The 27,984-nt window shown below is 57.0% G+C and overlaps 3 protein-coding genes across 5 annotated transcripts; 1 reads left to right on the forward strand and 2 right to left on the reverse strand.

Moving 5' to 3' along the window:
- Positions 1–1,076: 1,076 nt before the first annotated feature.
- UBXN11 (UBX domain protein 11) lies at positions 1,077–12,305 on the forward strand. Its single transcript, XM_064172441.1, has 12 exons — positions 1,077–1,306; positions 2,885–3,059; positions 3,760–3,814; positions 4,565–4,641; positions 5,067–5,181; positions 6,664–6,881; positions 7,499–7,576; positions 8,029–8,143; positions 9,863–9,963; positions 10,169–10,236; positions 10,984–11,145; positions 11,887–12,305. Exons 1-12 carry the CDS (start codon positions 1,077–1,079, stop codon positions 12,050–12,052), a joined length of 1,560 nt encoding a protein of 519 aa, XP_064028511.1. The 3' UTR covers positions 12,053–12,305.
- Positions 12,306–13,513: 1,208 nt separating this feature from the next.
- Positions 13,514–15,427, reverse strand: SH3BGRL3 (SH3 domain binding glutamate rich protein like 3). The gene is made up of 3 exons (XM_064172391.1): positions 15,290–15,427; positions 14,770–14,937; positions 13,514–14,458 (listed from the first exon to the last, which is right to left on the reverse strand). The coding sequence occupies exons 1-3, from the start codon at positions 15,335–15,337 to the stop codon at positions 14,393–14,395; spliced, it is 282 nt and encodes a 93-aa protein (XP_064028461.1). The 5' UTR covers positions 15,338–15,427; the 3' UTR covers positions 13,514–14,392.
- A 112-nt stretch (positions 15,428–15,539) lies between these two features.
- On the reverse strand, positions 15,540–27,428 carry CEP85 (centrosomal protein 85). 3 transcript variants are annotated; one of them, XM_064172387.1, is made up of 14 exons: positions 27,347–27,428; positions 25,809–25,880; positions 25,128–25,265; positions 22,515–23,236; positions 21,793–21,926; positions 21,435–21,552; positions 20,779–20,964; positions 20,289–20,441; positions 19,903–20,057; positions 19,352–19,472; positions 18,879–18,929; positions 18,687–18,794; positions 17,916–18,144; positions 15,540–17,656 (listed from the first exon to the last, which is right to left on the reverse strand). In XM_064172387.1, exons 1-14 carry the CDS (start codon positions 27,420–27,422, stop codon positions 17,493–17,495), a joined length of 2,427 nt encoding a protein of 808 aa, XP_064028457.1. In that variant the 5' UTR covers positions 27,423–27,428; the 3' UTR covers positions 15,540–17,492. The 3 variants fall into 3 exon arrangements, with proteins under 3 accessions (XP_064028457.1, XP_064028458.1, XP_064028459.1); XM_064172388.1 differs by lacking the exon at positions 27,347–27,428 and adding an exon at positions 26,642–27,339; XM_064172389.1 differs by lacking the exon at positions 27,347–27,428 and adding an exon at positions 26,343–26,574.
- Between the last annotated feature and the right edge of the window lie 556 nt (positions 27,429–27,984).

The raw sequence follows: 27,984 nt of genomic DNA on the forward strand, positions 1-27,984 counted from the left end.
GAGATGCTCAGAGGGCTGCAGCAGCTCTGCTGTGAGGACAGGCTGAGAGAGTTGGGGCTCTGTAGCCCGGAGAAGAGAAGGCTTCACAGAGACCTTGGAGTGGCCTTGCAGGGTATGAAGGGGGCTACAGGAAGACTGAGGAGGGGCTATTGGCAAGGGCTTGGAATGAGAGGAGGAAGAATGGGTTTGAACTGGCAGAGGGGAGACTCAAACTGGATGTTAGGAAAGGGTTCTCTGCAGTGAGGGTGGTGAGGCACTGGCACAGGTTGCCCAGGGAGGTTGTGGAGCACAGAAGCACCCAATGTGATCAAAGATCCCATTCTGTGCTTCTGTGCTCCACAACCTCCCTGGAGGTGTTCAGGACCAGGCTGAGTGAGCTGTTTTAGTGGGAGGTGTCCCTGCCTATAGCAGGGGCTTGGAACTGGCTGATCCTTGAGGTCCCTTCCAACCTAACCCATTCTCCGTTTCTGTGCTGGGCTCAAGCTGTCCTTCCGAGCTGCAGCCACACACCTGGGGTAGACTGCTCCGGAAAATGCATCAGGGGAACACTTCCTCCCAGCTCCCCAGCACCTGCCCCCTCGCAGCAGATCTGAGCTCGCTCAGCGGCTGCAGCAGGAGCTCTGACTGCCTTAAAGGCGGTTTGAAGGGCGTGGAGCGGCCGCGGGGCAGGCAGCACACATCCCGCACCTGCTGCCTGCTCTTGCGCTGCTGAAGCGCAGCGCGGCCAGGCTGGAGCTGAAGGCTTCTCTGCAGCAAAGCTTCACCACATGGCGTTGATTTTTGCACCTCGTGGAAGCGTCAACACCAGGGACAGGAGAGCATTGCCAGACAGCAGGCAGCAGCCGAGGACACGAGTAGGGTGCGAGGCCCCAGGTCAGGCCCCTCAATGTCCTTCTTGGAGCGGGGAGTCCAAAGCTGAAGCCAGGATTTGAGGTGTGGCTTACCCGTGCCGAGCACAGCGGCACCATCCCTGCCCTGCTCCTGCGGCTGCCGGTACCGACCGCGGGCAACGCCCTCCGCCTGCCCCGCGCCCCACGTGACCAAGGCCGAGCCAATCACAGCGGCCGCTCGTCGCCATGGCAACCGCCCGTAAACAAGGCGGCGGCGGCGGCGGCCTGGGCGCGGTGAGTGCGGCGCCGGCGGGACCCCCCCGCGGCCCGGGGCCCACGCACACCGGGAGCGACGCCCCGGCACACGTCGGGTGCCGCCGGTGCCCACAGGCAGGGCTGCCTCCCGGGCGCTCTCGCTCAACCGCCCCTGCGCCGTGCCCCTCTTTGCCAACGTCCCGCAAAGAGGCGCGCAGGAGGTCAGGGGGTGGAAGGGACCCAAAGAGCTCATCCAGTCCAACCCCTGCCAGAGCAGCACCACACAGCAACACATCCAGACAGGCCTGCAAAGGCTCCAGGGAAGGAGACTCCACAGCCTCTCCGGGCAGCCTGTGCCAGGCTCTGGGACCCTTACGGGATAGAAGTTCCCCCTGGTGCTGAGCTGGAACCTCCTGTGCTGATCGCTGCCGGCCCCTGGAGACCCACAGCTGCCAGGCTCAGAAACAGCCGAATGTCCTACCTGCTGCTTTTGCTGGCTGCTGTCAGTCACCAGCAGGGCCCAGGGCTGTTGTTCAGGCACAGCTCCCAGGTTGAGCTTCATCACCTTGGAGCAGGCAGTTGCTTTCTATAGCTGCAGTGGCACCACAAGCAGCACCTGCCCTGGCACAGCAGGCACCACTGCACCTTGCCCACCCGAATTTCATCCCCCCTGCTCTCAGGTAGCTCCTTCGACTGTGGCTGCAGGGTTTTAGCAGTTACAAGTAGTGGCTGTGTGAACATCCACTCTGCCCCAAGAGCAAGGACGTGTGGAGTGGGAAGGAGAAAAGTCCACAGCTGGAGCGTTTTGGGGGCAGCATTCTAACACCTTTGCCCTCCAGCAACTGCTGCCAAGGAGCTGTGCTTTACTTCTGTATATTGTCCTCTTACAACTACTGACAGGGCAGAGCTGCCCCAGCTCTCTGCCTCTCAGCAAGCTCTCCCTTGCCAGCCTACCTGCTCTGCAGTGGCTGCAGAGCTGTCTCCTACCTGTCCAACATCAGATAAGCAACAAAAGATTTCCACATCCTCAGCGAGCCCTAGAGCACAGTAGAGCCTCATCTATTTTTACAGCTCCATTTTAGGTCACATCCTTCCTCCTAGAGCTCAGGACAAAAACTCCCTCACCACTCTCAGTGAAGTTTGCTGCTGCTCATCCCAGAGTGGTTTTGCTCTTTGTTAGAGCAGCTCCACATGACCACTGTGTGCCTCACCACGAAAGGCAGGATGCTCTGTCTCAGTCTTTTGCTCTCTCTCTTTGTGAGCTCTTTTGTCTTCAGCCTTCTCAGCTGCTGAGATGTTACCTTGCCCTGGGGCCTGGCTCATAACCAGTGGTTAGGCTGAGGGTGCTTATGGGGGTGATGGACTGGGGCCACTCTGCCTTCTCCTGCCCTCTTTTCCCTCAGCATAGCCCCAGTTTGTCTTCACCTGCTCTTGGAGATGTTGTGGCCAAACACTGACCTGTTTTCTTTCTTCCATGCTCTTCTCAGAAGATGACAGCCTGGCTCCTAGGACAAAGAATCCAGGGCAAGGCAACCTCCTCTCCTGCTCGAGGAGGACAGCACTGAAAAGGAGCAACATGCAGGGTAAAGTTCCTCAGTGAGCAGGGGATTCTGAGCCACCAGTTTCTCAGTGACAGCCTGGTGGACTTTAGTACCCCAGGCCAGGCCAATGCCTGTGGTGTGTGCCCCCCCCCCCCCAAGATGCACAGCCAGTGACAGAGCCATCTCCTTACCCACCAGGAGCCAGGAGATTCCCACCCAGCACCCCTAAAGGGTTCCGTGGTGCTGTCTGCTGCGCAGGGCTCCCTGTGGCACAGATGCACCTCCAGTACTGATCCCTGTTTCAGAGAGGTGCCACCTGCTTGTGCTTCCAGGTGCTGTCTGCTCTGACACAGGGCCCCTGTCCTCTCTGAGGCAAAGAATCGCTCTGCTGGAACAGAAAATAGAGAAACAAGCAGAAGAAATCCAAGTGAAGGTAAAACTCTGCCCCTTGCTGGACCTGGTGTCTGTCCCCTTCGGCTGGTTGCAGCCGCAGGAGTGTCACCACCTGCTCAGACCTCTGCTGGGCTAAGCCAGGTCAGTCTGCAGCCTCCTCTGTTCTCTGAGCAAAGCTCTGGAAAACAACAGGGCAATTTTATCAGCTCTTGGAGTGGGAGAGTGGACAGACCCTGCTGGGACTTCAAGACAAGAATCTCAGCACCTTCCCACTGATGCCTTTGGCTCCAGACCTTTCTTTTCCTCCTTTTCTGAGCCAGCAGCTCAGAGTGAGCCTGGAGCAGACCTCTCTGATTACTGCAGCTCAGAATTCGTTTAAGTCCAAAAGGGGGCTGCAGAGATGCTGGGTTTGCTTCCAGCCCCTGAGCAGTGCTTGAGCAGGAGGGCAGGAGTCCTTGTGTCTGCCTACAGCTCTCATGCAGGTGGAGGAGGGGAAGAGAGAGGTCAGCTTGTCCCTCACCTATTCCTGGAGCAGTGCATTTATATCCCACCCCTCATTTGGGTCTAATTAAGGCATTTTTGTAGTGATTCAGCCTTCCTGCTCCTAGTTTTGTCTGAACAGAGTAAGAGGAGGTGCACCACTGACCCACCTAGGCAGGGCTAATTGTGCAAACTGTGCCTTAGGGTCCTCCTGAAAGGCCAAGAACTAAACCAGGTCATTGTTTGTTCTTGTCCTGAAGGACAGGAGAATTGCTGAGCTTGAAGAGAAGATGAAGGCTCTTCAGAAAGGAGAAGGTAAAAAAAACTGTTCTGCCCTTGGCACTTCACTGTGGAAGAGCTACAGAGCTCCTGGTACTCAAACAGAGCAAGCTCAGAGAGCTCCCTCAGGAGCTGTTCTTGCCTTGAAGGCCCAAGAGCCTCCCAGGTGAGGGGTATCAGTCACACGCAGGTGGTGCTGCTTGCCAAAGCAGATCCACGCTTCAGACTTGCATCTGTCCCTCAGCTTTTCTGATGCAATGAGAAAACAACAATTTCCTGACCTATTTTCTCTGGGTTACAAAGTTTCCATGAGCACAGAACAACCACACAGCTACCTGAGGTGGTCAGGAAAAAAGAAAGCAAGAGGTAAACACTGCAGAGTTCAAACAGGTTGGGAAAAAACAGAGCTAAGAGAAAGCAAAAAACCTGCTTGGGGCCTTGAACAGCTTTACAGGTTCAGGCTCCTTGCCCTGCAAGGCAGACCCTGAGCTGAACCCAGCTCTGACTGAGTCACCAAAGGGTTTTCCCTCCTGTTCACTTCCCTGGAATCCAGCAGCTCTCCAGCTGAGCCCAGACAGGTTTCCCTCCACAGCTCAGCAGCTGTGGTGAGCTCTCCCTGTGCTGAGCAGAGCACAAGCAGATGCCTGTCAGCCCACACAGGTGTGCTCTGCCCCTCTGCAGCCTCGCTCCAGCCGCTCTGCCTGGGGCTTTGGGTCCAGCTTCAGTGGGCACCTGCTCACTGTTTGAACAGGCTCCTATAGGGCACCACCAAATCTTCCCTTTCAGATGCTTCCAACTCACCCACAGCAGAGGAACTGGAAGTGAGATGCTTTCAGCTGCAGAGCCAGGTCTGGGAGATGGAGGTGAGCCACCTGCACCTTCAGTTTGAGCTCGTTGTGGTCTCAGCTGCTTGGGCCTTGCCAAGCTGCCACTGGGATCCTCACAGATCTTCACTCCTCAAAGGGAAGAACAGGCTGGGTGTGAGCTACAGGGCAGCAGGGGGTTGGAGCACACAGATTGGTGCCTCCTCCAAGGCTCTTCATGCTGATTTCTGGACTTGCCTTGGGGATCACAGTTTCATCACCACCACTTTCATCTTCCCTCTTGCTTGCTACTAGTGGAGCTGCTACAACTACCCTGCCAGTGAGCCTGTCTGGCTGCCAGGGCCAAAGAGCCCAAAGACAAACCCTTTCTTTCACCTCCCCTTCTGCTTCTCACAGTCACAGCTGACCACTCCTCCATGTCTGGCTGAAGCACCACAGCTCTGACCTGTACTCTCTCCTGACAGCGCTTTCTAAGTGACTATGGTCTGGTCTGGGTTGGAGAGAGGCACAAGCAGCTGGAAGACTTAGAATCAGGCAAAGATGAAGAGGAGCTGCCAGCAGGAAGCTTCTGGAAGCCAGGTAAAGCACCAACACCCTGCTGAAGCAGCTGTCCTAGCTCTTGCTGCGTGCTCAGAGGAGGAAGGATGCTGCCAGCATCCACAGCCCTGACGTGAGGTGGGTGGGAAATGGACCCAGCTGCCTTGTGCCCTACCCTCAGTGCCTGGCCCCAGCACTCATTGCCTCTCCTCCCAGGCACCACGGGAGTGCTTTAACTGAGACCTGCCTGTGCTGCACGGGCTCCAAGCATGCTTGGCAGTGGCTTCTTAGGAAGTGGTGATGGAGAAAATCAGAGAGACTAATGCTTGTGCTGGACAGACACTGCTGCTCCCTACCCACTGGGCAAGCAGCAGCCGAGTTCTGCTTCCCTCCCTCACCTGCAGGAGGGCAGAACTGGGGGAAGCAGCAGAATTAACGTTGGTTGTTTGCAGCTCACTCTTTTGAGGATGGTTTCCTGCCACCCTGCTTCCCTCCTCTGTCACACCTCAAAAAGCAGAACAGAAAAACCACCCAAAGGCTTCACCTCTGCCTACTTCACTTATTTCATTTCCTGTTCTGACTGCTCCATCTCAGCTCTGACTGCTTCCCCTCCTGCCACCCTCCTCCAGCACCCAGCTCAACATCCCAGCAGAGTCTCAGCAAGAGGCAGCAGCCTGCTGGTGGCCAGGAGCAGGCAGCCAGCTGTGTTTACACTGGCACCTCTTCAACAAGCCTGCCCTGGTCCACTCCTCCAGCCCAGCTGGTTGATCCCTGACTGCATTTTACAGCAGCACATTAAGGGAAAACAGAACCCTCCTGAAGTCACAGCTAAAGGCAAGGAGCTGAGTGTGGTCAGCAGGGAAGGGTGACAAAGCTGCTGAAGGGTCTGCAGGCCATGTGAGGAGCAGCTGAGGGCCCTGGGGTTTTTGGTCTGGAGAACAGGAGACTGAGGAGACCTCCTGACTCTCTACAAGTCCCTGAAAGGAGGCTGGAGCCAGCTGAGGTTGATCTCTCCTCCCAAGGAAGAAGTGACAGGACAAGAGGAAATGGCCTCAAGTTGCACCTGAGGAGGTCTAGGCTGAATATTGGGAGAAACTTCTTCACTGGAAGGGTTCTGAAGGACTGGAAGCTGCCCAGGGAGGAGCTGCCCCTGTCCCTGGAGGTTATTTCGGAGAGGCAGAGCTGTGGTGCTGAGGGCCATGGCTTAGCCCCTGCCTGGGCAGAGTTGGAGGATCTCAGAGGGCTTTTCCAACCAGGACTGTTGTATGGTCCTGAAGGGCTGCATCTGCAGCTGGCTCTGCAGTCCCAACTAGCAGCAAGAGTGCCCTGCCCTGTGGTTTCACACACACCCAGCAAACAGCAGCTCTGTTGCACCACACTTTGCAGGAGAGCAAAAGGCAAAGGGTGGAGAAGGCAGCACAGCCCCAGACTGTGAGGTCTCAAAGTCTCCTCAGTCCCACCGAGAGGCAAAAGCTCTTCAGCTGTCAGCCCCTTCCAAGTGTAACTCTGAGCCCTCTGCTGCAGGTGAAGCTGCTGCCTCCCAGCCCCTGATTGATTTTGACTTGATCCTGGCAAAGGTGAAGGAGCTGAACCTGCTGGCTGGAGAGGGCATCGCTGGGATCCAGCTCAGGCCCGGGGGGGCGCAGCTGAGGCAGCCAGAAGCCCTCCCTCTGACTCTGTACCAAAATGGGATGGTCATGAGGGACCAACCCTTTCGGCCCTACCGGGACCCAGCCGCACAGGTATGGGAGGCTCTGGGGAGGAGCTGCACTTTGAGCCACCCTCCTCTGGCCCCCACCAAGCTCTAGGAAAGGGCAGCTGTGGGGACAGCTACTGAGATCTCCAGCTCCTGACAGAACCCATGGCAGGGGTTGGAGGGGAACCTTGAAGGTCACTGGGTCTGACCCCTCCTTCCAAAGCAGCATCACCTAAAGCAGCTCACACAGGAACTCATCCAGGCAGGCCCTGGAAGTCTGCAGAAGAGGAGACTCCAACAGCTCTCTGGGCAGCCTCCTCCAGGGCTCTGCCACCTGCAAAGTAAAGAACTTCCTGCTCATGTTCAGATCATAAAAGCACAGACTGGGCCGGGTTGGAAGGGACCTTTAAAGGTCATTTAGTACAACCCCTCTGCAGGGACATCTTCCACTAGAGCACAGTGCTCAGGGCCCCAAACAGCCTGACCTGAGATGGTTCCTGTGCCCATTAAAGACTTGGATGTCTTGGTGCAGTTGTTGTGGGAGGTGAAGATCCAGGACCTTTCCTGCACAGCAATCACAGCACAGCTAGGAGCAGCCCCAAGCGATCAGAGCGAGCCTGGGCACACAGGCAGAGCTCTGACCACAGCCTCTCCCTCTTCCAGCAATGCCTCCAGGACATCATAGATGGCTACTTCCCCTCAGAGCTGCAGCACTGCTACCCAGATGGCATCCCTCTGCAGGTGAGCACTGCACCCCCTCAGCCATGGCATCCCCCTGGGGGTGAGCACTGCACCCCCTCAGCCATGGCATCCCCCTGGGGGTGAGCACTGCACCCCCTCAGCCATGGCATCCCCCTGCAGCTTTCACATCAGGCAACACTCCCGGGTCTGGAAGCAGACCCTGAGGCTGGGAGAGGCCCAAGCACACTGCTTACAGCTGATGGGAATCAGCAGCCTGCTAAGAGAGCTGAACAACTGCCCTGGGGCCTAGAGAGGACACCCTGGGGACCTGGTGGCTCTGCCAGGGTTTGCCTTGTTAGAGAGCTGAGAGTGACTGCCTTGACTTTGGGCAGCTGGAGCAGCTCCCAAGGAAGCAGCTCTCAGTCTCACTTGGGGCTTACAGCTCTTGGTTGCCACTGCTGTGGTTTCCTGGGCAGCAGCCTGGCTGCTGACAGTTGCCTTTACCTTGACAGGTCACTGACAGGAGGGCTGTGGTGTTCCAGGGCAGAGGCCTGCCAGGCAGTTTCCCTGGCCGTGGCCGAGTGCTTGGCCATTCCAGAGCAAGTGAGGAAGCCACTGAGATCCCAGGTAAATCCTCAAAGCTCCTCCAAAACCACAGCCAGCTCCCAAAGAGGAGAGGCAAAACCTCACCAGGGTGCTCCAGCAGGTAGGAGAGGAATCACAGAATCAGCCAGGTTGGAAGAGACTTCCAGGACCATTGAGTCCAGGCTATCCCCTAACCCTTCTCATTAACTAACCCTGGCACTGAGTGCCTCAGGCAGCCTCCTCTTAAACACCTCCAGGGATGGGCACTCCACCACCTCCCTGGGCAGCCCATTCCAATGCCAATCACTCTCTCTGCCAACAACTTCCTCCTAACATCCAGCCTGAACCTGCCCTGGCACAGCTTGAGGCTATGTCCCCTTGTTCTGTTGCTGGCTGGCAGCAGAGCCCAACCCCACCTGGCTACAGCCTCCCTGCAGGCAGCTGCAGGCAGCAATGAGCTCTGCCCTGAGCCTCCTCTGCTGCAGGCTGCACCCCCCCAGCTCCCTCAGCCTCTCCTCACAGGGCTCTGCTCTAGGCCCCTCCCCAGCCTTGCTGCCCTTCTCTGGACACCTTCCAGCACCTCAACATCTCTCTGCAATGGAGGAGCCCAGAGCTGGACACAGCACTCAAGGTGTGGCCTGAGCAGTGCTGAGCACAGGGGCAGAAGAACCTCCCTGGTGCTGCTGCCCACACTGCTCCTGAGCCAGCCCAGGATGCCATTGGCTCTGCTGCCCACCTGGGCACACTGCTGCCTCATGTTCAGTTGCTGTTAACCAGCACCCCCATGTCCCTCTCTGCCTGGCTGCTCCCCAGGAAGGTGCAGGGTCTCAGCCAGGAAGGGAACAGCTGTGGGTCAGAGCCTTGTGCTTGCAGCCTCAGTGCTGCCTGCAGCTGCCAGGCTCCAGGCTCCTCTCCTCACTGAATCCTGCTCAAGAACAAGACATGGCAGTAAAAGAGCAGAAAATCAGCACCTTGCCACAGCCACATCTGCCTCTGCCTTTCTGAAAGGCCAAAGCTCCACCTCAGCAGCACCAAGCAGACCCTCACAGGGCTGCAGCAATCAGCACAGGTTCAGCTCTTCCTGCCCACAGCAGAGCTGAGGAGGTTTGTGCCTGCCGCACGCCGCAGCTGTGCGCTCGGCAGCTGCTCACTGGTGCTGACAGTTGCTGTTGGCAGCCAAAGCCTCAGCGGGCCAGAAAGTGGAACGAGCTGCAGCTGGGGAGAGCAGGAGGAGGTTAGAGCTGCAGAGGAGGTTAGAGCTCTCCCTGTTGGTTGCTGCACTCCAGAGAACGGTCTGGGCTGCAAAGGACCTTAAAGCTCACCCAGTTCCACCCCGTGTCACGGGCAGGGTCACCTCCTGCCAGAGCAGCTTGCTCAAGGCCCCACCCAGCCTGGCTTGGAGCTTCTCTGGGCAGCCTGTCCCAGTGCCTCACCACTCTCCTGGGGAACAATTTCTTCCCAGTGTTTTATCTTAATCCAGCTTCTTCCAGTCTGAAGCCATCACCTCTCATCCTGCTACTCCAAGCCTTTGTACAAAGTCCCTCCCCAGCTCTCCTGTAGCTCTTTCAAGTACTGGAAGGCTGCTCTAAGGTCTCCCCAGAGCCTTCTCTTCTCCAGGCTGAACAGCCCCAACCCTCTCAGCCTGCTCCCACAGGAGGTGCAATGCAAACCACAAAGGGGCACAGCTCAGCCTTTCCTAGGGGAACATCACTCCCAAAGAGATCAGGCATGGTCATACCTCCCCTCCCTCTGCTCCAGCAGGTCCCAAGCTCTCCTTGGAGCAGCTTCCCAACAAGCATCCCAAGCCCTCAATACATGGAGAAGCCTTCAGTGTCCAAGATCCAGCCAGAGCTGTGCAGCAGGTAGGAGCAGACCTCCCCCCAGGAGGAGGCCAGCAGCAATTGCCTGTGCTCAGCACCCCACACACCACTGGAACCCCTTTCTCAGGCCTCCCAGCTCTGCACAGCCTCCTCTTCCTCCCAGAGAGGCTGCACCAGCGCACACCTGGCACTGGCTGCTCTCTGTGCAGAGCAGGCAGTGGTGACAGCTCACCTGGTTTGGTTTCAGGGCTCCAGTGTAGTGCAGAGCAGCAAAGAGAATCTGCTGGAGACACCCAGGCTGGCTGCCCTGCAGAGGTAGGGACACAGCTCCTCCAGCCCTGCCTGTCAGGCTCTCATCTTCCTCCTCTTTCATCACTGAGAGGTCACTCCAGGGGCTTCAGCTGAGCACTGGAGAGACCTTGGCCCTTTTATCTTATACCTCAGAGAAAATTAGGAACAGTGAGGGCAAGCTTGGTGTTGTGGGAAGCCTCCTGAGTTGTTCCTGGTGAGCCTGCCTGGCTTTTATGTCTCTAACAAAAGCTTCTCTTGTTCAAGATATTACTTATTGCTGTCAAATACTTTCCCCAGCAGCAAGCCAAGGCCTGAGAGTTTGAAACCATCTGAAAAAAAAAGCTGTTTGTGGTCATGTTAAGTGGGAGAATTCCTCCAGGAAACTGATGCCCGAGTGGGAGGTCAACACTAACAGCACTTTTCCACTTGTAGTCTTCTGGCAGGGAGGACCCAAATCACTGCTGAGGAGAAAAAAGCTGCAAGCAGATTATTTTTAATCAAAAAAAGTAGGACAAAGCACTTAGCAGACAGCCCTGATCTGAAAGGCAGCTAAAGGAGGTCAGCAAGCCTCTCTCCCAGGCACCTTTAGGCAGGGAAAAGCAAGGCAGCAGCTCGGGCTGTGGCTGCTCTGCTCGCCCACACTCGGACGTGGCCTCGCCCCCCTTAGGGGCATCTCCAAAGATCACAGCCCTGAGGCTCTGCCCACTGAGAGCTCTCAGGCTGCCAGCAGCAAGGCCTCTCTCTCAGCTGACACAGTTTTCTAATCTCCAGGGTGAAGGAGGCTGAAGAGGAGGATGAAGAGGAGGCTCAAGCTCCTGCCCCTGCCCTCTGCTCCCTCCGCGTCAGGTCCGAGAGCGGGGACCGGACCCAGGTGATCAAGATGCTGCCCACGGACACCATCGGGGACCTGCGCCAGTGCCTTGCCCGCACCAGGTAGGCCCGGGGAAGGCTCTGGAGCTGATCAAGCAGCCTAAGCCAAGTAGGGCTGAGGGTTAGTCTGGCTCTAGGAGCTGCCCCTCCCCCAGAGATGCTCTCTGGGCAGCACTGCCAGGGTGACCTTCGGCTCAGAGCATTCCACACCCACCTTCACCAAAAAGCTGACACAGCAGCAGAGGGAAACCTCTTCTGGCCTCTCAGCATTGCCACTGAACCAGGTCCAGCACTGCCTTTGTCTCCTTCCAGCTCCTCATCACCACTCACTTCTCAGTGCCACCATTCTCAAGGTGTTGGTGCAACCTGGAAGCTGAGCTGCAGCCTCCAGCTCGGCTGAAGGCTTCACTGCTGGGCAAAGACCATCCTGTGCTCTGCCAGCTCTGAGCCTCAACGCTGCCCAGGGGCTCTCTCATCCCTTTGGAGACAGTTCCAGGTGGCTGAGGGGACTTCTTTGCTCTCCCCTCTTCCCACTCTCGTCGTGAGCTGTAGGCCTGGCCCCAGGCTGAGCCCACGAGGAGCTCACTGCAGCTGGGACCTGAGAGCTTCCTTTGCCAGCGCAGCTGTGCAGCCTGGAACAGCCACTCTGCTGCTGGCTGCGGGCGGGAAGCCCTTTCTTAGTGCTCAGCCCATGCTTGTGGAACTCTCCTGCTCCTCTTACAACCGCAGATGGATCAGCCAGAGCAGCCCAGGGAAAGCTCGGGGGAGCCTGTGCTTAGCAGAGGTTGGGCTGCTCTTTCCTAGGGGTGGAGACTCCGACTGCTATGAGCTCATCAGCACCTTTCCCCGGAGGGTGTACGTGGACGACTCCAGGAGCCTGCAGGAATGTGGCCTGACCCCCAGTGCCTCCTTGCTGCTGCGGAGGAAAGAGCCCTCCCCGGCAGGGGGGACAGGGCTGCAAACAGCTTAACAGAGCTGCTCCCCCCAGGCTCTGCAGGAAGGAGCTGCCTCACCCCCTCGGCTGTGTTACAGCCTCCCCTGGCTGGGCAGAGCACAGAGGGGGAGTGCTTACAGTTTGGTTTTGTTGTGATGCAACCTGGGATGGAGAAGAGTTTAGAGGCAGCAGGTGCCAGGCTCAGTCCTGCTGCCTTGGCCTTGCAGGTGGAGTCTTTTCCCCACAACAGTTTAGTTTCTCATCTCTGCTGAAGGCTGCACAGGGTGATCCCCAGCTTCACACTGGTACTGGGCACTTGCTTGGCTGGGCCCAAGGGCTCCCCAGGGTCAATGTGCTTTCCATACAGTGCTCCCCAGAGATCTCAGCTGCACCCACACCACGAGAGAAACAGTTAGATGGTCTCTGCTGAAGTGAAACCTGAAGGCCTTGAGCCATTGCAGTGCTGGGGCAGAGCCAGCAGCTCCTGCTGCTGGGTTTCCTGTACGTGAATGATTCCTTCCCTTGGACAGTCCCCAGCTCCAGCCAGGCCCAGGCTCAGCCACAGCCACGCCAAGCAGCCAGACCCCCTCCCTCCAGCCTGCAGCAGCCAGGAGCTGGCTGCTGCAACAGGACACCATGTCACTGGAGAAGAGCTCAGTCCCTCTGCTGCTTCCCGGCTGAACCCCGAGTCAAGCATCCTCCTCCCTCTCCGTGGGCCGGGGCTGTGCTCTGCAGCCCTTTCTGCAGTGCATTCCTCGGCTCAGCTGTGACAAGCTCCCACTTGACTCCCAGCCACCGGCACTCCCACTCGCGCCAGGCAGCGCCTTCTGGCAGTTCCCTCCCGCAGAGGCCCTGCACACACTCTGCTGGCCCAGCCCTCGGAAAAGGCTCCCAATGAAACCATCTCTGGAAGCTGCAGTTCCTGTTTCCATTCAGATTCCCAAGGCAGAGTTGCTGTAGCAAGGGGCTGGATGCTCACAGCTCTTCCAGGACCCTCTCTCTGATCAGAGCTAAACCCTGCACAGCTCAAGCACAGGAAGCAGCACTTGTGCACAACAGCCACTTCCACTGCCTCCCTGGGACTCCATCTCCACAGCTCTACCTTCACTTTCTTCCTTTTCCACCTATAGCAGACACAGCAGCACACAGAGAGGCCTCTTTTACAGCAGCCTTTTCCACTGCCCCTCTCCAGCCTGGTCTAGAACCAACCAGGGGTCTGGTTTCTGCTGAAGCTGTCCCTCCCCTGGTCCTCAGCATGCAGAGACTGCCTCAGACAGGTACCTGTCACTACCACACTGCAGGGGATTCAGGCAAGTCCTGGGAGCCTTTGATTAGCAGCAGCACTCTAAGGTGTCAAGATCTGTGTCAGGCTGCAGCAGAGAGTACAACAGCCTCAGCTTCCGTGAGCTGGAGATGACTCAACCTTTACCGAAGGTGGTGGTTAACCTGCAGCCCAAATAAAAACCAAACTGAAAAGCAAGCCACAGGTGCCCAGGCTGAAAGGTTCAGTAACATTTAATAGCATCTCTGAAGACAACACTGGTTATAAACTTGCTTTTTGGCAGGAAAACAAAATGCACTTGGTCCAGGTTGCAAAACCAAAAACAAAACAAAAACCAACCAAGAGCCAACTCAAAGAGCAGAGTTCAGACAGCTCAAGCTGCCTGCTCTGGAGCAGCCCCCAGGAGGGAGGCCCAGCAGCCACTGCTCCCACTTGCAGGGCTGCCAGTCCCCTCCCCAGGACAGCCTGACAAGTGACATCAGAGTGACACCAGCCTTAGCTCCCTGACCTGGCCTCCTCCTGCAGGGGGTGGTCAGGCCCCAGCTCCGTGCAGTAAGTTTGCATTAAATTAAAACCAAACAGACAACAACAACAAAAACAATCATCTGAGCTGCCACAAGGGCTGCAGTTGAGATGAAGAACAGAAAACCAAACCCCAAACCCAAGAAGTGAGGCAGCAGGATGTACAACTTGAACAGCAACTGGGAGAAGTGGGAAGTAACTTGCAAGCCTCAGCCCTTCCCTCCCAAAGGGGAAGCTCTCCCTGCAGAGGAGAGGGCCGAGGGAGCTGCACTGCCCCCAGCCCCAGAGGCTTTGCTGTTTACAGAGGCACTGGAAGCTGCGGAGGGAGCCAGGCCCAGCTCTGCTCCCAGGGAGCATTGCACTTGCTCTGGATCCCTCTGAGATGATCCCAGGGTTAGGCAGGAGGGCATTGGAGGCAGCTGCAAGGAGTAGTTTTGGTCATGGGTTTTCCCCTGTGCCGGGATAGAGGTCATGGTGCCAGGACAGAGCTGACAACCTGGAAGGGAAGGCGGTGGGAGATGAGAGTGCTGAGGAATGCAGGCAGAGTCCAGGACAGGAGGGCAGCCAGGGGCTCAGGCCAGCTTCAGGAACTCCTGCAGGGTGTTTTGCTCCACAGCTTCCACGAAGAGCTCATAGTCCTGTGGGAAAAGCCACAGGGCTGCTCAGCAGGCCAGGCCTGCAGGCTCCCACCCGGCAGGCAGCACAAAGTGCTTCACAGCACAGGTGAGAGTGATGCAGAACACAACAGAGCAGGGTGGGCACAGCCCCCCCCGAGCAGGCTCCACCTGTCACAAGCCACCGTGCTCCAAAGAGCCTTCCCCTAACCCTGGCAGGGCCTTGCACACCCCCCGAGAAACACCTCCTGGAAGGGGGCCTGACATCTTCTGCAGCCAAACCAAGGGGGCAGGGTTAAGGCCTCCCCACCCAGCCTCCAGAGCATGAGCCTCACCCCGCAGTAGTGGTCTCCATTGACGATCTGGGGTGGGATGGCTTTGGGGTTGCCTGCCTTGGCCCTCATCTCCTCCCGCAGAGCGTTGTCCTGGGAGATGTCCACCAGCTCGTACTTGATGTTCTTCCCGTCCAGGATCCTGGTGACCTCGCTCTGCTGGGACTTGATCTGGGAGCCAGGGTGGGAAAAGGCTGCTTATGGGGAGTGGGAGAGGAGCCCCAAGGCTGAGCACGCACCCCAGGATGGCAGCCACGCTCAGCACAGGGCTCAGAGGGTGACTTCTCCTCAGGGGCTGCCGGCCGGAGCCCACCTGGCCACAGGGCTGGGTCCTGCGTGGGCAGTGGGATGGAGACACACCCAGCGCGGACTCGGGGGATGAGTGGGACAGGGCAGCGTGAGCAGGGGAGGGAACAGCTGGGATGGGGAGGGGGAATCGGCAGCTCCACGGGGAACAGACGCCCACCCCAGCGAACGGACACCCCCCGGGGGCACCCCGCCGAGCCCCGCCGCCGCCGCTCACCTCCCGGGAGCCGGTGACCGAGGTGCTGTAGACCTTGAGGGTGCTCATGCTGCGATCGCGGCCGCTCCCAGCGCTCAGCCCGGCGGAGGGAGGCGCGGAGGGAGGCTCGGAGGGAGGGCACAGGCGGCCCCGCCGCCGCCCGCCATGTGACCGCCGCCGCCAATGGCGCTGCCGCGCCCGGGCATGCGGCATCGGCGGCCCCCGCCGCGGCCGTGGGCATCCCACGCAGGCTCCCCACGGGACGGCTTGGTACGAGAGGAGCCAGAGCAGCTTTATTTGATATTCCAAACGCCCGCTACAAACGGGACAAAGGCCGCCGCGAACGCACCGCGCCCAGGGACACAGCACCGGGACCGGGAGGGACGAAGGGGGACCGCGGTCCTGCTGCCCCGCTAAAGGAAGGCCCAGGGTGTCCCGGGCGGCATCCCCACCTTCGCCAGAAGGGTCCGGGTTCGCAGGAGGAGGAGGGGATGCTCTCAGCCGGGCTCCTGCAGCCACCCGTGCACAGCACCCGGGAGCTGGAGCCATACCCTGAAGGGGATGCAGGGCAAGGGGACGGTGCTAAAGGGCAGCCTGTGAACCTGCAGGGCAGCAGCTGTCACCCTGTGCTCTGCACCCCTGCGTCAGGACAAACCGCTTCAGGAAAATGGCCTTGGCCCACATTTAGCACAGAACAAGACAGCAGCAACCTAAGAACAGGAACAGCCAGAAATGGGACACCCCAGATAGAAAAAGCAGAGGGCAGAGCTGGTTGCCCAGCTCAGGACACCAAAGCCAACCAGTTTGCTGCTGCCATCACCAGCAGTGGCCAAAGCACAGGGAACAGAACAGATTTGGTCTGAAATTGGAACCGCAGAGCAGTAACAAAAGCATTTCTCCCAAACCTGGGGCTAACAGCCCCGAGGGTGAACCATGAGTAACCAAGCAGCAGAAGCTCCAGGAGTATCCCCCCCCCATACCTCTTGCTCCAAGCTGAAACAAGAAACTGCCTCCTCTGCACTGCCAGAAGCAAAGGCTCAGCACAGTGAAGCTGCAGGAAGGTTGGGAGGGGCTGATGTGAACCACCTCCCATGCTGATTTAGCAGCCCCCATTATCGAACAGAGGGGCAGGGAGTTGCAGAGCACCAGGGGCAAGGCTACAACAAACCTGAGCCTTGCAGGAACCAGGAGCAGCTCCTGGATCCAGCTGTTTCATCCTGCCCTGCCAGGACCGGAACGGACTCCTCCCATCGAGAAAAGAGCCAAGCAGAGGCAATCTCCCTGCTGGCCTGCAGCAGGGGCCCTGGGGGTGCAAGGACATTTGAGGCCCCCCAGGGTAATCTGCTATGGCTCTAAAGGTCACTTAGAAGGACCAGCAGCTCCTCACCCTGCCAACAGATGCATTAGGCACGAAGCAGCATTGGGACAGGAGGTTTCTCCAGCACATTAAGGCATTTCAGCACCACTTTGCTTCCTCTGCTGCCTGAATCATCCCCACAGAGTGCTGCTGGGGGGGGGATAAAAGGCTTAAGGCTTCTGGGGTTAGTGCTCAGGGGGAGAGTTTTCAGAGGCTTCTTTTAGTGTTACTTCGTTGCCCAACCCTTGGCAGTTACTGGAAGACTCTGGTCACAATCACCCGAGGAAAGCAGGTCCTGCTCCACGAGCACAAACATCCAAGCCAGAGCAGAGCACAGCATCTGCAGAGCCTGTAGCACCTTGCTGTAATTAGCACCTGTGTTAATTGGCAGACCTGCTCACCTCTGGAGCCCAGAGATACCTCCTGCACACTCTGACAATCCTCTGGTCTTGCAAGTCACACAGGCTCTGCACAGAGAAACCTACCAGGGGCCAGGCCATACATTTCCTTTCAGTGATGATTTTAACTGCCACGTTTGCACATTCAGCATTTGACACGCCTGGAAGGCAGCTCAGAACTCATCTCCCAGCCTCAGAGACCACACTAGCTCCAGCAAGCACAGCACAAAACACATTCTACAAGATCAAAACTACTGCAAACCCTGACACCAAAGCCCTGAACGACTCCAGTCAGCAGCCAAACACCCCTGGGAAGGACCCCCCTGATTTCCCAGGGCCTGGTTAAGTCACACATTGTGTACCCGAGCAAAGGGATGGTAAAGTGCTGAATAGGTTTTGGGGTTGTAGGACCTCTACACCCCTGAGGGTTTCAAGTCTTCCTCTCCTGCCTTACTTTGGGCAGTGCACTTTACTGGGTGATGCAGTTGTCTCCCATGTCCTGAGCATATTTGTCAGATATTGCAGTCCTTAAGTCCTCCACCTCTTTGTGAAGCTCTTTTACCTCCACCAGTTTCTTTGCAAGTCCATCAGGGCTCAGCAAGTTGTCCTTCTCCTTGGCAGAGCAGTGCACAGCTGTGGAGCCAGAGAAGGGAGTCAGCTCACAGGCAGCCCTGACCCAGCATCACACACACACTTGCAAACAAGCCAGAAAAACCAAACACACATTTGCAGAAGAGCTGCTGCAGCTGCAGCACAGACATTTAGTTCCTGCAGCATGCAGTGAGCTAAGGGTCAGGATGCCAGAAAGATGAGAACCTTCCATGCTGCATTATACAGGAGGTGCTGAGCTCTGCTGCAGCGCAGACACAGGCTGGGCTCTGCCATCACTTACAGTGAATTCCCAGGAGCAGAGAGAGGTTGGGATCCTTGCCCTGAGCCCTCTGAGTGACGATGCTGTAGACAGCCTGCAGGTCCTGGAGACAGCTGGCCAGCTCTGCCTGCAGCTCCTGGGCCAGGCAGGCGGTCTCGGCAGGCAGGGGCTGGCTCGTCAGCTCCACCTGCCGCAGGCGCTCCTGCAGGGTCAGGTTCTTCTCGATCAGGTCCTGATTCTGCACTGAAAGCTGGACAAAAGGACACAGCAGTTCAGTGCTCACCCAGGGCAGAACTAGGACACTTCAAGGCAGGGCAGGAGGAGCTGGTTCACATCACCCCCTCCAGGCCCTCCCTAGATGAGTGTCGGTGTTCAGCTTCCCCATCCGAGCCAGGAGCTGTCCCTGCCGAGCCACGCTGCAGCAAAGCGAGTCTCCAGGAGGTCATGTCCCAGCCACTCACCCCAGCAGTGGCTAACCCTTCCCTCAAGGGCTGCCACTGTGCTTGTTGCTTAAGGCTTGAGAGCAGGGCTGGAGTTCGGACTCCTGCTCACCACCCTGCTGCCCCCAGCTGGCAAGCTCAGCGTCCTCCGTCTAGGCCCACAGCCCCAGCTGAAGTTCCCGAACGGGGAACTGCCTTTCTCCTGCTCTGGAGCAGAAGAGCTCCTTCCAGAGCACAGACATGGCAAATGACTAGCAGGAAGCAAGAGAGGTTGTGCTGCTGGCTGCAGAGGAAGTGCTTTGCTAAAGACAATTCATCGTTCCTCAGGCACTCTGCAGGCTCCTGCTCTGACCTCTTTCACTGCAGTCTGGAGCTGCTGCAGTGCATTTGCTCTTCTCATCGCCTCCTCTTTCAGAGCTTGGCTTGTCCCCTCCTCCTGGGCCACCTGTTCTTCCAGGTTCTGGAACAGACCATGGGAAAGCAGTCAAGTCTAACTCCCTTCACAGCAGACTCAATCCTAGGTTCCCCTGCAGTCACCTCTCACCTTTATCTGCAGGGACAACTGCTCCATCTTCTTCTGTTTTTTCTCCACGATCTGGAATCAAAAGCAGAGGCATCAGAACTGGCCAGAGACTCAGTAACACCACCAAGATTTCTCCTTCAGCAGGACAGCATCCCCTCTCCTCATCTCTGTCCCCTCTGCTTTCATCTCTGTTGGCAATGAACTTCAATTCCCTGAGAAAAGGCACCCAACCAAAGCACCATCCCAAGCACCAAAGACAGGAGAAGTTGCATTCTTGTGGTCTTCCTCTCCCTTCTGCATTCTGCAGCTTCTCTTCAGTCTCACTCTAGCAGTTCATGGTTATCACACCATGAGCAGCTTTTCAAACCTCACTTTAGAATTCCAGGAACTGCTGCTTAGCTGCAGTGGGGACTGCTCAAGTCCCTGACTTCTTTTCAGTGCCTGCTGTGCCTCGGGGCAGGCACAATGTGCTCCCAGCTGGGACAGGCTGTTACCTTCCTGAGGCAGTCACATTCTTTCTTCAGAGACTCATTTTCTATTTTCTGTCTCTCCCCATCCTGGGCAGGAGGTCCTCTCTCTGCATTCTTTACACACTGCTGCACCTTGTCCTGCAAGCTGAAATGAGCACAGCACCATGGGAAAAAGCAGCTTGGCTTAGGGTGGTTCCCTCACTAGACAACAGAAAGAGGCAAATGATTTCCCTATCAGCTGTCAGTGTTGCCCTGTTTGCATCCCAGCTTGCAAGCTGCCAGGGCTGGGACTGAAGAGGAGTCTTTCTCTGGACACAGCCCTGGCACTGGCCATGATGGCTGCTCAGAGGCTGTGCAGGTCCAGTTTGCAAGTTCTGGTTGAGAGCAATAACCTGGGGACACAAACCCTGATGACAAAGAGGGGCCCCTGTCAGCCATCTGCTGCTGCTGCTCCCACCCTGGCACAAAGAATGTGACCACACAGTGCAGAGTAAGCTGGTTGTGACCGGAGGCACAGAGGCTGTGCTGAGCCGGCACTGCTCTGGCCGGGGCAGTTTAACCCTGCTGAGCCTCACCTGCGCACTGTGGAGAGCAGCTCCAGCTCCTTCTGTTTTTGGTTTTCCAGATGCACCTCCTGCTCCCTGCAAGCAGCTCGGACATCTCCCAGCTCTGCCTCCAGTGCCAGCACTGTTTCCTGCATAGCAGCACTCTTCAGCTCAGATTCCTTCAGCTGTAACAAAGAGCATCACAGGGCTCTACACACCTCCTAGCAGGGTTTCACCCCCACCCCATGCCTCAGCTACATTTGCAATGCCCATTTTATAACCACCCATGAAGCTGTAAGCTCAGAGCATTCCTCCTCTGGAAAAGGCCAGACCACAGCTTTACTCAGGCAGCTGCATGAAAAGTCACCTGAGCAAGTATGTGAAGAGCTCTCAACAGAAGGCAGAGGAGGCTTTACCTTCTGACCCTGTTTCTGGTGGTCCTCAAGAGTGGGTAAGTCAGCCAGGTAGCGTTCCAGAGTCTCGATTCTCTGTTGTCTCTCCTTGTTTTGTTCAGATTCCTTTTGGCATTTCTTTTTGAGGTTATTAATGTGTTTGTCTCGTCCCTTTACCTGTGGGATCAGTTGCATACAAGGTCAGTTTCTAGAGTCCCTTGCCCATTCTTCAGCCCTCTGCCACACATTCCCCTTTTTGTAATGGATGCATCACCACCTTAACCCAGCAGTGCCTTTGCTCAGAGACAGGCTGCTGCTTCCCTGCTGACAAGTGCCATGCTGCTGCTTTACAAGCTAGAAGCAGCACTTCTAAGTGCAGGAGGAAGGGTTTGTGATTAGAAAGCAGAGAATTCCACCTCGAGATCAGAAAATACTACTGCAGAAAACCTTCACCTGAGCACTACACTGACTTTAGCTTGTCCAGTTCAACCCCTCGCCAGCACTGGGACCTTACCCTGTCTTCCTGTTTCTTCAGCTCCTCTGCATGTTTCTGCATCATTTCCTTCAGTGACTCCCGGATCAGCTTTGCATCCACCTCTGCAGCAGCCAATTTCCTCTCCAGCTCAATCTTTTCCTTGCTGAGGGACTCAGTCTTCTCTGTGAACTGTGCCCGCAGGAAAGCGTTCTCCCGCTGCAGCTCCTGCAACAGGGCCAGCCAGGGAGAGCTGTGAGCTGCAGAGCAGCTGCAGTGTGACCCCAGCTAAATCCCAAACAACAACCAACAAAGGACACAGAGCTGCTGGAGTGAGGCCAGAGGAGGTCACAAAGATGAGCCAAAGGCTGCAGCAGCTCTGCTGTGAGGACAGGCTGAGGGAGCTGGGCCTGTGCAGCCTGCAGAGGAGAAGGCTCCAAGGGGACCTTAGAGCTGCTGCCAGCGCCCGAAGGGATCCTGCAGGAAGGCTTCAAAGGGACTTTCTGTGAGGGTGTCTGAGACAGGCCAAGGGAGAATGGTTTGGAGCTGAGGCAAAACAGGGTTAGACTGGAGCTGAGGAAGAAGTTCTTCAGTAGGAGGGTGGTGAGACTGGCACAGGCTGCCCAGGGAGTCTGTGGGAGTGTTCAAGGCCAGGCTGGATGAGGCCCTGAGCAGCTGAGTCTGCTGCACTCAGTTACCTGCATTCTCAACATGTAGACATCTCCGTAGGAGGCTGTGCAGCCCAGCAGGGCACTGTGAACCTGCAGCTCACTCTCCCGGACCTTCTGCTCCAACTGGGATATGTGCTGCCTTTGCCTGGAAAAGAGCAGGGTCTCAGGCACTCAGCAGGGAGCAGCACAAGCACTGCCAACTAAGGCTCCAGGCACTAACAGGCATCTTCCTCGTGTCCAGCCTTAACCTCCCCCACTGCAACTCGAGGCCATTTCCTCTTGTCCCATCACTTGTTCCCTGGGAGAGAAGCCAACTCCCACCTTCCTGCAACCTCCTTCCAGGAAGTTGTGGAGAGCAAGAGGTCTCCTCCCCTCGAGCTCTCACCTGTCAATAAGAAGCTCTTTCTCCTTGAGCAGGTTTTCATTGGAGTTCAGGATATTGATCCACTGGGCTGGATCAGGTGCAGGCAGCGAAGGAGAGTACATGGAGGGATGGTGGCAGGCAGCTCCGTTTTGTAACTGAAAGGGGAGACAAAACGAGGAGGGAGAAGTTTGTGCTCCACGGGGGTTAATTGCAACATCACCAGAGCTATTTTGCACCCTGTGTGCTCATCTGCATGCCAGGACAGAGCTATTTCAGTCCCTGTAGATGTCCAAGAACAAACTTTGCCCAAGCACAAATGGAGATTACCAAACAATTTTAGCTCCCTGTGCTGGGAGCAGCTCCTGTGTTATGGTGCAGCTGGTGGCAGGTGAGCCCCAAACTGCTTCCAGCTAACAAACTGCAGCTGTTTGCTGCACCTTTCCAGATAAAGGCTTTTTCCTTGCACTATATATAGAGCAGAACGAGACCAGAGGCTTTGAAGGACTTCCTGGCATGCTTTCCTCCCCAGTTTCCAGGGGACAGGATACTTCACCTCTCGGTCTGCCCTGCTGTGCAGAGCTGTATCACACTGCAGAGGTCACCTCATGGTGCTGAGGCTGCTGCAAGGCAGGAAGAAGCAGGAGGCATTTCCCCTCTTGCTGCACAGACCCAAGACAATGACTCACAGCTGAAGAGACGAGGAAGGGTTGGGACCTCTCACATCCCCTCCGGCAGCTCCCTACCTGCATTTGCTCCACCTGCAGCCGCACCTTCTCCAGCTGCTGTTTCCAGGCGCTCAGCTCGCAGCCCCTCTCGTGCGGATGCAGCGCGCAGCCCTCGGGCCCCCAGCCCCCCCGAGGCGTTGGGCTCACAGGCTTGGGGAAGAAGCTGTTGGTCTGCAGTCCTGGCGGCGCCAGCCTGCTGCCGCTCGGCCACGCCGCAGCCTGCGCCTCGCAGGCTCCGTTCGCCGCTTGTTTGCTCTCTGGCAGCACCTTGTAATGGTCCCTCCCTGCCTCAGCCGCCCCAGAGCCTGGAGTGAAGCTCTGGACCCTGCGCTGAGGGTCAGTGCACAACGTGTCCAGAAAGAGAGACTGGTTCAGGGTGCGCTCAATGGCAGGGGTGTCAAACTTCCAAGTGTCCTCTGTCCTCATGTGATCAGACACAGGATGCCAGGCTTGCCCCAGACCATTTTCCCCTGTAGTCCTGTAGGGACGTAACAGATCCCTGGGGGGCAGCTGCGGAGGCTTCCCAGCACTAAACTCTCCGTTTCTCGTGAGCCCTGTGTGTTCAGAAGCAGATCCTGGCACAGCAGGTTTGGAAGTGCCCTGGGAACAGCTCTGGTCTCCTGCAGGACACAGCTTGGAGGGCGAGGTACCCAGTGTAGAAGGCATGACATGAGCTGTTGGGATGGTGACCTGGGCTTTGATGGGCTGGAATGAGGAACTGTTACTGGAACTGCAGAAGTCTAGGGAAAGAAGAAGAGGGATGCTATAAGCTGCAACCCTGCAACACTCAGACAACAGCAGCCAAAACAATATTCAAACCCAAAGCTTTTCCCCCTGAATATGAACTAAAGAGCAGCAGCCACAAGACCAAGGCAAACCTGTGCTCCCCTCACCTCAAGCTGCAGCAGCCTGCTGACATTCTCCTACCCCACTCAACCACCGGGAGAAGCCAAGTTTAGTTCAGCAGACATTTACCACCTCTGAAGATTACAGCAGAGAAACTCAGAAGCAACGAGGTTATCTTTCTATAGGTTTAGAAATCAAGTCCCTTGAATGGAATAAAAAGGCTGAAACTTACTCAGCTGAGCACTGAGACCTTGCTTCTGTTCTGCCCATCCATGGCTCAGCACCTCTGAACCGTAAAGCAAAGCTAACTGGAGCCTTCTCTAAGCCCATGATGAGCTTCAAATGTAGCTGAATGCCAGACCACCAAGCAGACGACCTTCAAACTCCTCCAGAACACTGCAGCAAAAGAGCTCTTCCTAGAGGCTCTTCCCTTATTGCCACAGGAAAGGAGACGGAGCAGGGCGGAGGCAGTGTGAGCCTGTCCTGCCCGACGGGCACCAAACCTGGCTACGTGGAAACTCAGAGTTATTCTTAGCCAGGCTCAGGTTTCAATACAGCAACAGCAAGAGCTGGGAAAGGCAAACAGCAAAGTGCCTGTGCCCACTCCTTGTCCCCAGACATCGTGCATCACAGCAATTCCAAGGCTCTTCCTGGCACACCACTTTGTTTTCTTCGTGGTCTTGGCTAAAGGCCCATCCTCACCTGGTGTTTCCTGAATCCATCAGGACTGTCAGGATTTCCACCTGGCTGTAACCCCAAAGCACCTTTACTAAAAGCCTTTTTATTATTTGTATCAGTCTAAATCCACCTCGAAAGAGATCCTGCACAGACCATCAAACTGCAGAACTACCACAACAAAGGCACAAAACTCCTTCCTCAAAAGCAGGGAGGGAGGAGAAATATCTGTGGGCATTACTTGGCTGTGCCCTGGAGCTGCAGAGGACACTGTGCTACCCAGCATGGCAAGCATGTTCCCCTTGGCAGACAGAAGGCACAGTACCATTTCCTCTGACAGTCCCTAAATTTAAACCCCAGTGTCACTACCAGGAGCTGCAAGTCCTGACCAGAGGCCACGTGCAGATGCTGCAATCACTTCTTTGAACACGCTCAGGGTTGTGACAACATTTCTGCTTGAAGTGCTGACCTCCAGGCTGGGGGTCTGCAGCCAGCTGGCCCTGCTGCAACTCAGCCTCAGCAAGCAGCAACAAGGCTCCAAGAGCAGCTGAAGACCAGCCAGCCTGTGCCCAGATGGGCAAGGCCACCAGCATCCTGGCTTGGATCAGCAGTGGTGTGGGCAGCAGGAGCAGGGCAGGGATTGTCTCCCTCTGCTCAGCACTGTGAGGCCACACCTCAAGTACTGGGTTCAGTTTTGGACCCCTCATTACAAGGAAGACATTGAGGTGCTGGTGAGGAGCAGCAGTCTCCTTCCCAAGGTAACAAGTGACAGGGCAAGAAGAAACAGCCTCAAATTGCACCACAGGAGGTTCCAGTTGGTTACTGGAAGACATTTCTTCACTGAAAGGGTTCTCAAACACTGGCACAGGCCTCCCATGGGGGTGGCTGAATCCCCATCTCTGGAGGAGTTTAAGAGGCAGAGATGTGGTTCTGAGGGCCATGGTTCAGCCCCAGACTTAGGGAATGGTTGGACTCCATGACCCTGAGAGTGATTTCCAACCAAAACAGGGAAGGTCACAAACACTCAGCAGGGCCTCAGGCTGGCCAATGTTTGTGAGCCTAAGAGAAGCTAAAGCCTTTGGCTGCCACTGATCTCATGCTGACCATCACCTTCTGTGCTGCCCGAGCAGGAGGTCCCAATGCCCCCATCCCTGCTGTCAGCCACACTGACACGGCTCTGGCACTTGGCAGACAAGGTGGGGGTCTTCCAGTCAGTCTCCAAATGACTCCTCCTGATGGTGCTGGGATCTGGAGAGAAAGAGGCAGGGATGCTGGTTTCAGACAACAGAACAAAAAGCCTTTTAATGCACCTAATTGAACCATATCTACTTATCCCTGCCACCACAGCCCAGAGTGAGCCTTGCTTGGCTCCCTGGATTGTTGCTACAGAAATGTTTAGCAAAAGGCAATGGCAGCAAGCACAAGAGACTGGAAAATAAAACAATCCTCTTGTGGGAGTCACGATGCAAAAGCAGGAAGCCAATTTCCCATTGGGTAAGTTCAGAGATGTGACCCCCACACCTGATGCTCTGCTACTCAGGTTAGAAAGAGCAGCAGAAGTAAAGATCCCTTTTTGCATTACCTGCTAAGAGCTCTTCCAGATTTGCCAGTTAGCACTCAAGAGAGGTTTGTCAGCCAAAGATTCCCTGCCCTTTTCTTTCACAGCAATAAGACATAGGGGTTTTAATCAAAAGCTTTTGGCAAAGAGCTCTTTCTCAAGGCCATTTGTCCTCTCAGAGACTGAAACAGGAGCTGACAGCAGCAGGGCTTTGAAGAAGGGACTCTCCTTACCTGCTGGGCTGCTCTGCTGGAGCCTCAGGTCTGGATGCCTCTCAAGAGCAGCCATTTTAGCTACCCAGTGAGCTGCAAGGCAACAAATTACAAGAATCACCTCTTAAATCAGCAGAAACCAAACCCTGCTCCCACCACCAAGCAAAGGGTACACAGGCAGCAGCTGCTTATTCAGAGTAACACAACAGTTCATGTTTAATCAGCATCTCCTCTCAAGAATCTCTCCCAGCAGCACACAGGTGATGTTTAAAGCCTCCTTTTGCAGTCGCTGTAGGTTCCGCTCATGCCTGAGGCACGAGTAGAGCTCCTGCTGGCAGCACTCCGCCCAGGTGTGCAGCACTTCGGCAGGGCCACGGCAGTTATTTACGGTGCTTCCATCACCATGGCACCTGCAGGCTGCTTGTAGAGCCTAAAACATTCCAAGTCTCCCCAGCAGCCCATTCCTGCCCTCTGCAGAGGTCACCGAGCAACAACATGCAACGATGCAGCCCCACAGACGCCAACGTTTGCTGCTCCATAAATGGCAATCGTTACCTATCCGCAGCTTTGCTTTCGCTCATCTGCTTCCCACACTGCTCCAGGCAGTGAATGTCCACGGCAGTGGAACTCGCAGCTCTCAGGCTTCCCTGGGGGAATTCAAGGCTTCTCTCCACTAAATCCTCGATTGCAGCACTTAGAGGTTTTTCCCTTTTTGGCTTAACTGATTCATAGAGCTCAGAGGAACCATTAACTCTCGAAAACGCAGGAGTCGCCGGGAACACAACACCTAATGAACCCGAAGCATTTCATTCATAGCCGAGAAACAAACCAGTGCCAGCTAACGTGGTGCTTACCGCATTTAACCGCAGCACGTCTCGGAGACTGGCAGCTGAAAGCTGTCTCCGGCCTGCAGCCAGGCAGTTCTAACAGAGAAACTCAAACCTGAGCCCTCGAAATAACGCAAAGCAACCCAAGCACTCCCACCTCGCTCAGCACCACTCTGCCACCAGCACATACCCCCGCCCGGCAGCACACGCAGCGCCCTGCAGACCACCTCCTTTCAGCAGCAGGCACAAGGCAAGGCCCTGCAGAGAGGCTGGGAAGGGACACGTGCGAAGTAAGGGATAACGAAGGAGGAAGAGGAAGGGGAGCGGCAGGGTACACGGAGAGGGGGAGCAGCGCTGTACCCGAAGGAGGGGGAGAGCCAGGCGGGTACCTAGGGGGAGTGAAGGCGGAGTGCGGAGGGCGCCCTTCGCCTGCTTAAAGGGGCCAGGGGAACCTGTGACTCGGACTGAGGGAAGGGAGGGCAAGGTGGCTGAGTGCGGAGGAGGGAGGGAGCCCAGCCGGCTGGAAGGCGCAGCCCTGACGCAAGGGGCCGGCTCCGGAGGGGAAAAGGCAGGTCCCTGGGCGGGAGAGGGAGCCGCCAAGCTGCCCGGAACGCAGAAGAAGGAATAGATGGCTTCACCGAGAGGAAGCGCAGGCGGGGCGCTGCCCCAGGCCAAGGCTCGTCCCTGAGGCCCGGCGCAGGCAGCCCCGGCCCGGGCCCGACCCTCCCTCACCTGCCTCCGCCGCCGCCGCCCCGCGCGCCGCGACCGTTACCGCGGCCAGGAGGTGACGCAGCAGGGGAAGGGCCATGCCCGGCAGCCTATGGGAGCGCCGCCCGCGCCCCTGGCCCCTTCTCATTGGCTTGTCGGAGCGCTGAGCCCCGCCCCGCAGCCTCGCGGACAGAGCAACGGCTGCTCGCGAGGAAGACTGTCCGCAGTCGCCACCCGTAGCGCGGGGCCTGCCGGCGGCGCCGCTCCCCGTCCCCTGCATGTGCAGCGTTCCGGTGGCGGCAGCGAGCACGGTGCGAGCCTGGGGGGCGCCTGGCCTGGCCTGGCGCCTTTGGGGAGGTTAAGCCAGCTCGGCCCGCGCCCCGCGCTGCCTCCTCCCCAGCCAGCCCCGGCCTCTGGCGATAGAGCAGCCTTTCGTTGTGCCCGGCCACGTCGGGCAAGACCCCTTCACCCTCTCCATGCTGACCACATCTCCCCCATCTTTCAGCCCCGCGCTCTTGTCTTGCCCTTCGTGAGCTGCACAAAGCCTCCAGATGACTCCAACCCTCCTTGGGACACCTTCCCTACCCTTCCCGACCTCGTAGTGCAGTTAGAGCACAGCCCTGGGCCCCCAGGCCACGAGTGCCAGGGAATGCCATAATGCC

The sequence above is a fragment of the Pogoniulus pusillus genome, chromosome 37, assembly GCF_015220805.1.
Source record: "Pogoniulus pusillus isolate bPogPus1 chromosome 37, bPogPus1.pri, whole genome shotgun sequence".
In the NCBI taxonomy this organism is placed as follows: domain Eukaryota; kingdom Metazoa; phylum Chordata; class Aves; order Piciformes; family Lybiidae; genus Pogoniulus; species Pogoniulus pusillus.

Bases quoted from the DNA above. Each gene is read 5' to 3' on its own strand.
- CEP85 (XM_064172387.1), bottom strand. From the start codon at position 27,422: ATGGCCCTTCCCCTGCTGCGTCACCTCCTGGCCGCGGTAACGGTCGCG. The intron at 25,881-27,346 runs GTGAGGGAGGGT...GTTGCCTTGCAG, and splicing joins GGCGGCGGCGGCGGAGGCAG to CTCACTGGGTAGCTAAAATG. The intron at 21,927-22,514 runs GTAGGGAGCTGC...CTCCCCTTTCAG, and splicing joins TGCAGGTGGAGCAAATGCAG to TTACAAAACGGAGCTGCCTG.
- SH3BGRL3 (XM_064172391.1), bottom strand. From the start codon at position 15,337: ATGAGCACCCTCAAGGTCTACAGCACCTCGGTCACCGGCTCCCGGGAG. The intron at 14,938-15,289 runs GTGAGCGGCGGC...CCTGGCTCCCAG, and splicing joins CGGTCACCGGCTCCCGGGAG to ATCAAGTCCCAGCAGAGCGA. The intron at 14,459-14,769 runs GTGAGGCTCATG...CTTTTCCCACAG, and splicing joins ATGGAGACCACTACTGCGGG to GACTATGAGCTCTTCGTGGA.
- UBXN11 (XM_064172441.1), top strand. From the start codon at position 1,077: ATGGCAACCGCCCGTAAACAAGGCGGCGGCGGCGGCGGCCTGGGCGCG. The intron at 3,815-4,564 runs GTAAAAAAAACT...CTTCCCTTTCAG, and splicing joins GGCTCTTCAGAAAGGAGAAG to ATGCTTCCAACTCACCCACA. The intron at 11,146-11,886 runs GTAGGCCCGGGG...GCTCTTTCCTAG, and splicing joins CAGTGCCTTGCCCGCACCAG to GGGTGGAGACTCCGACTGCT.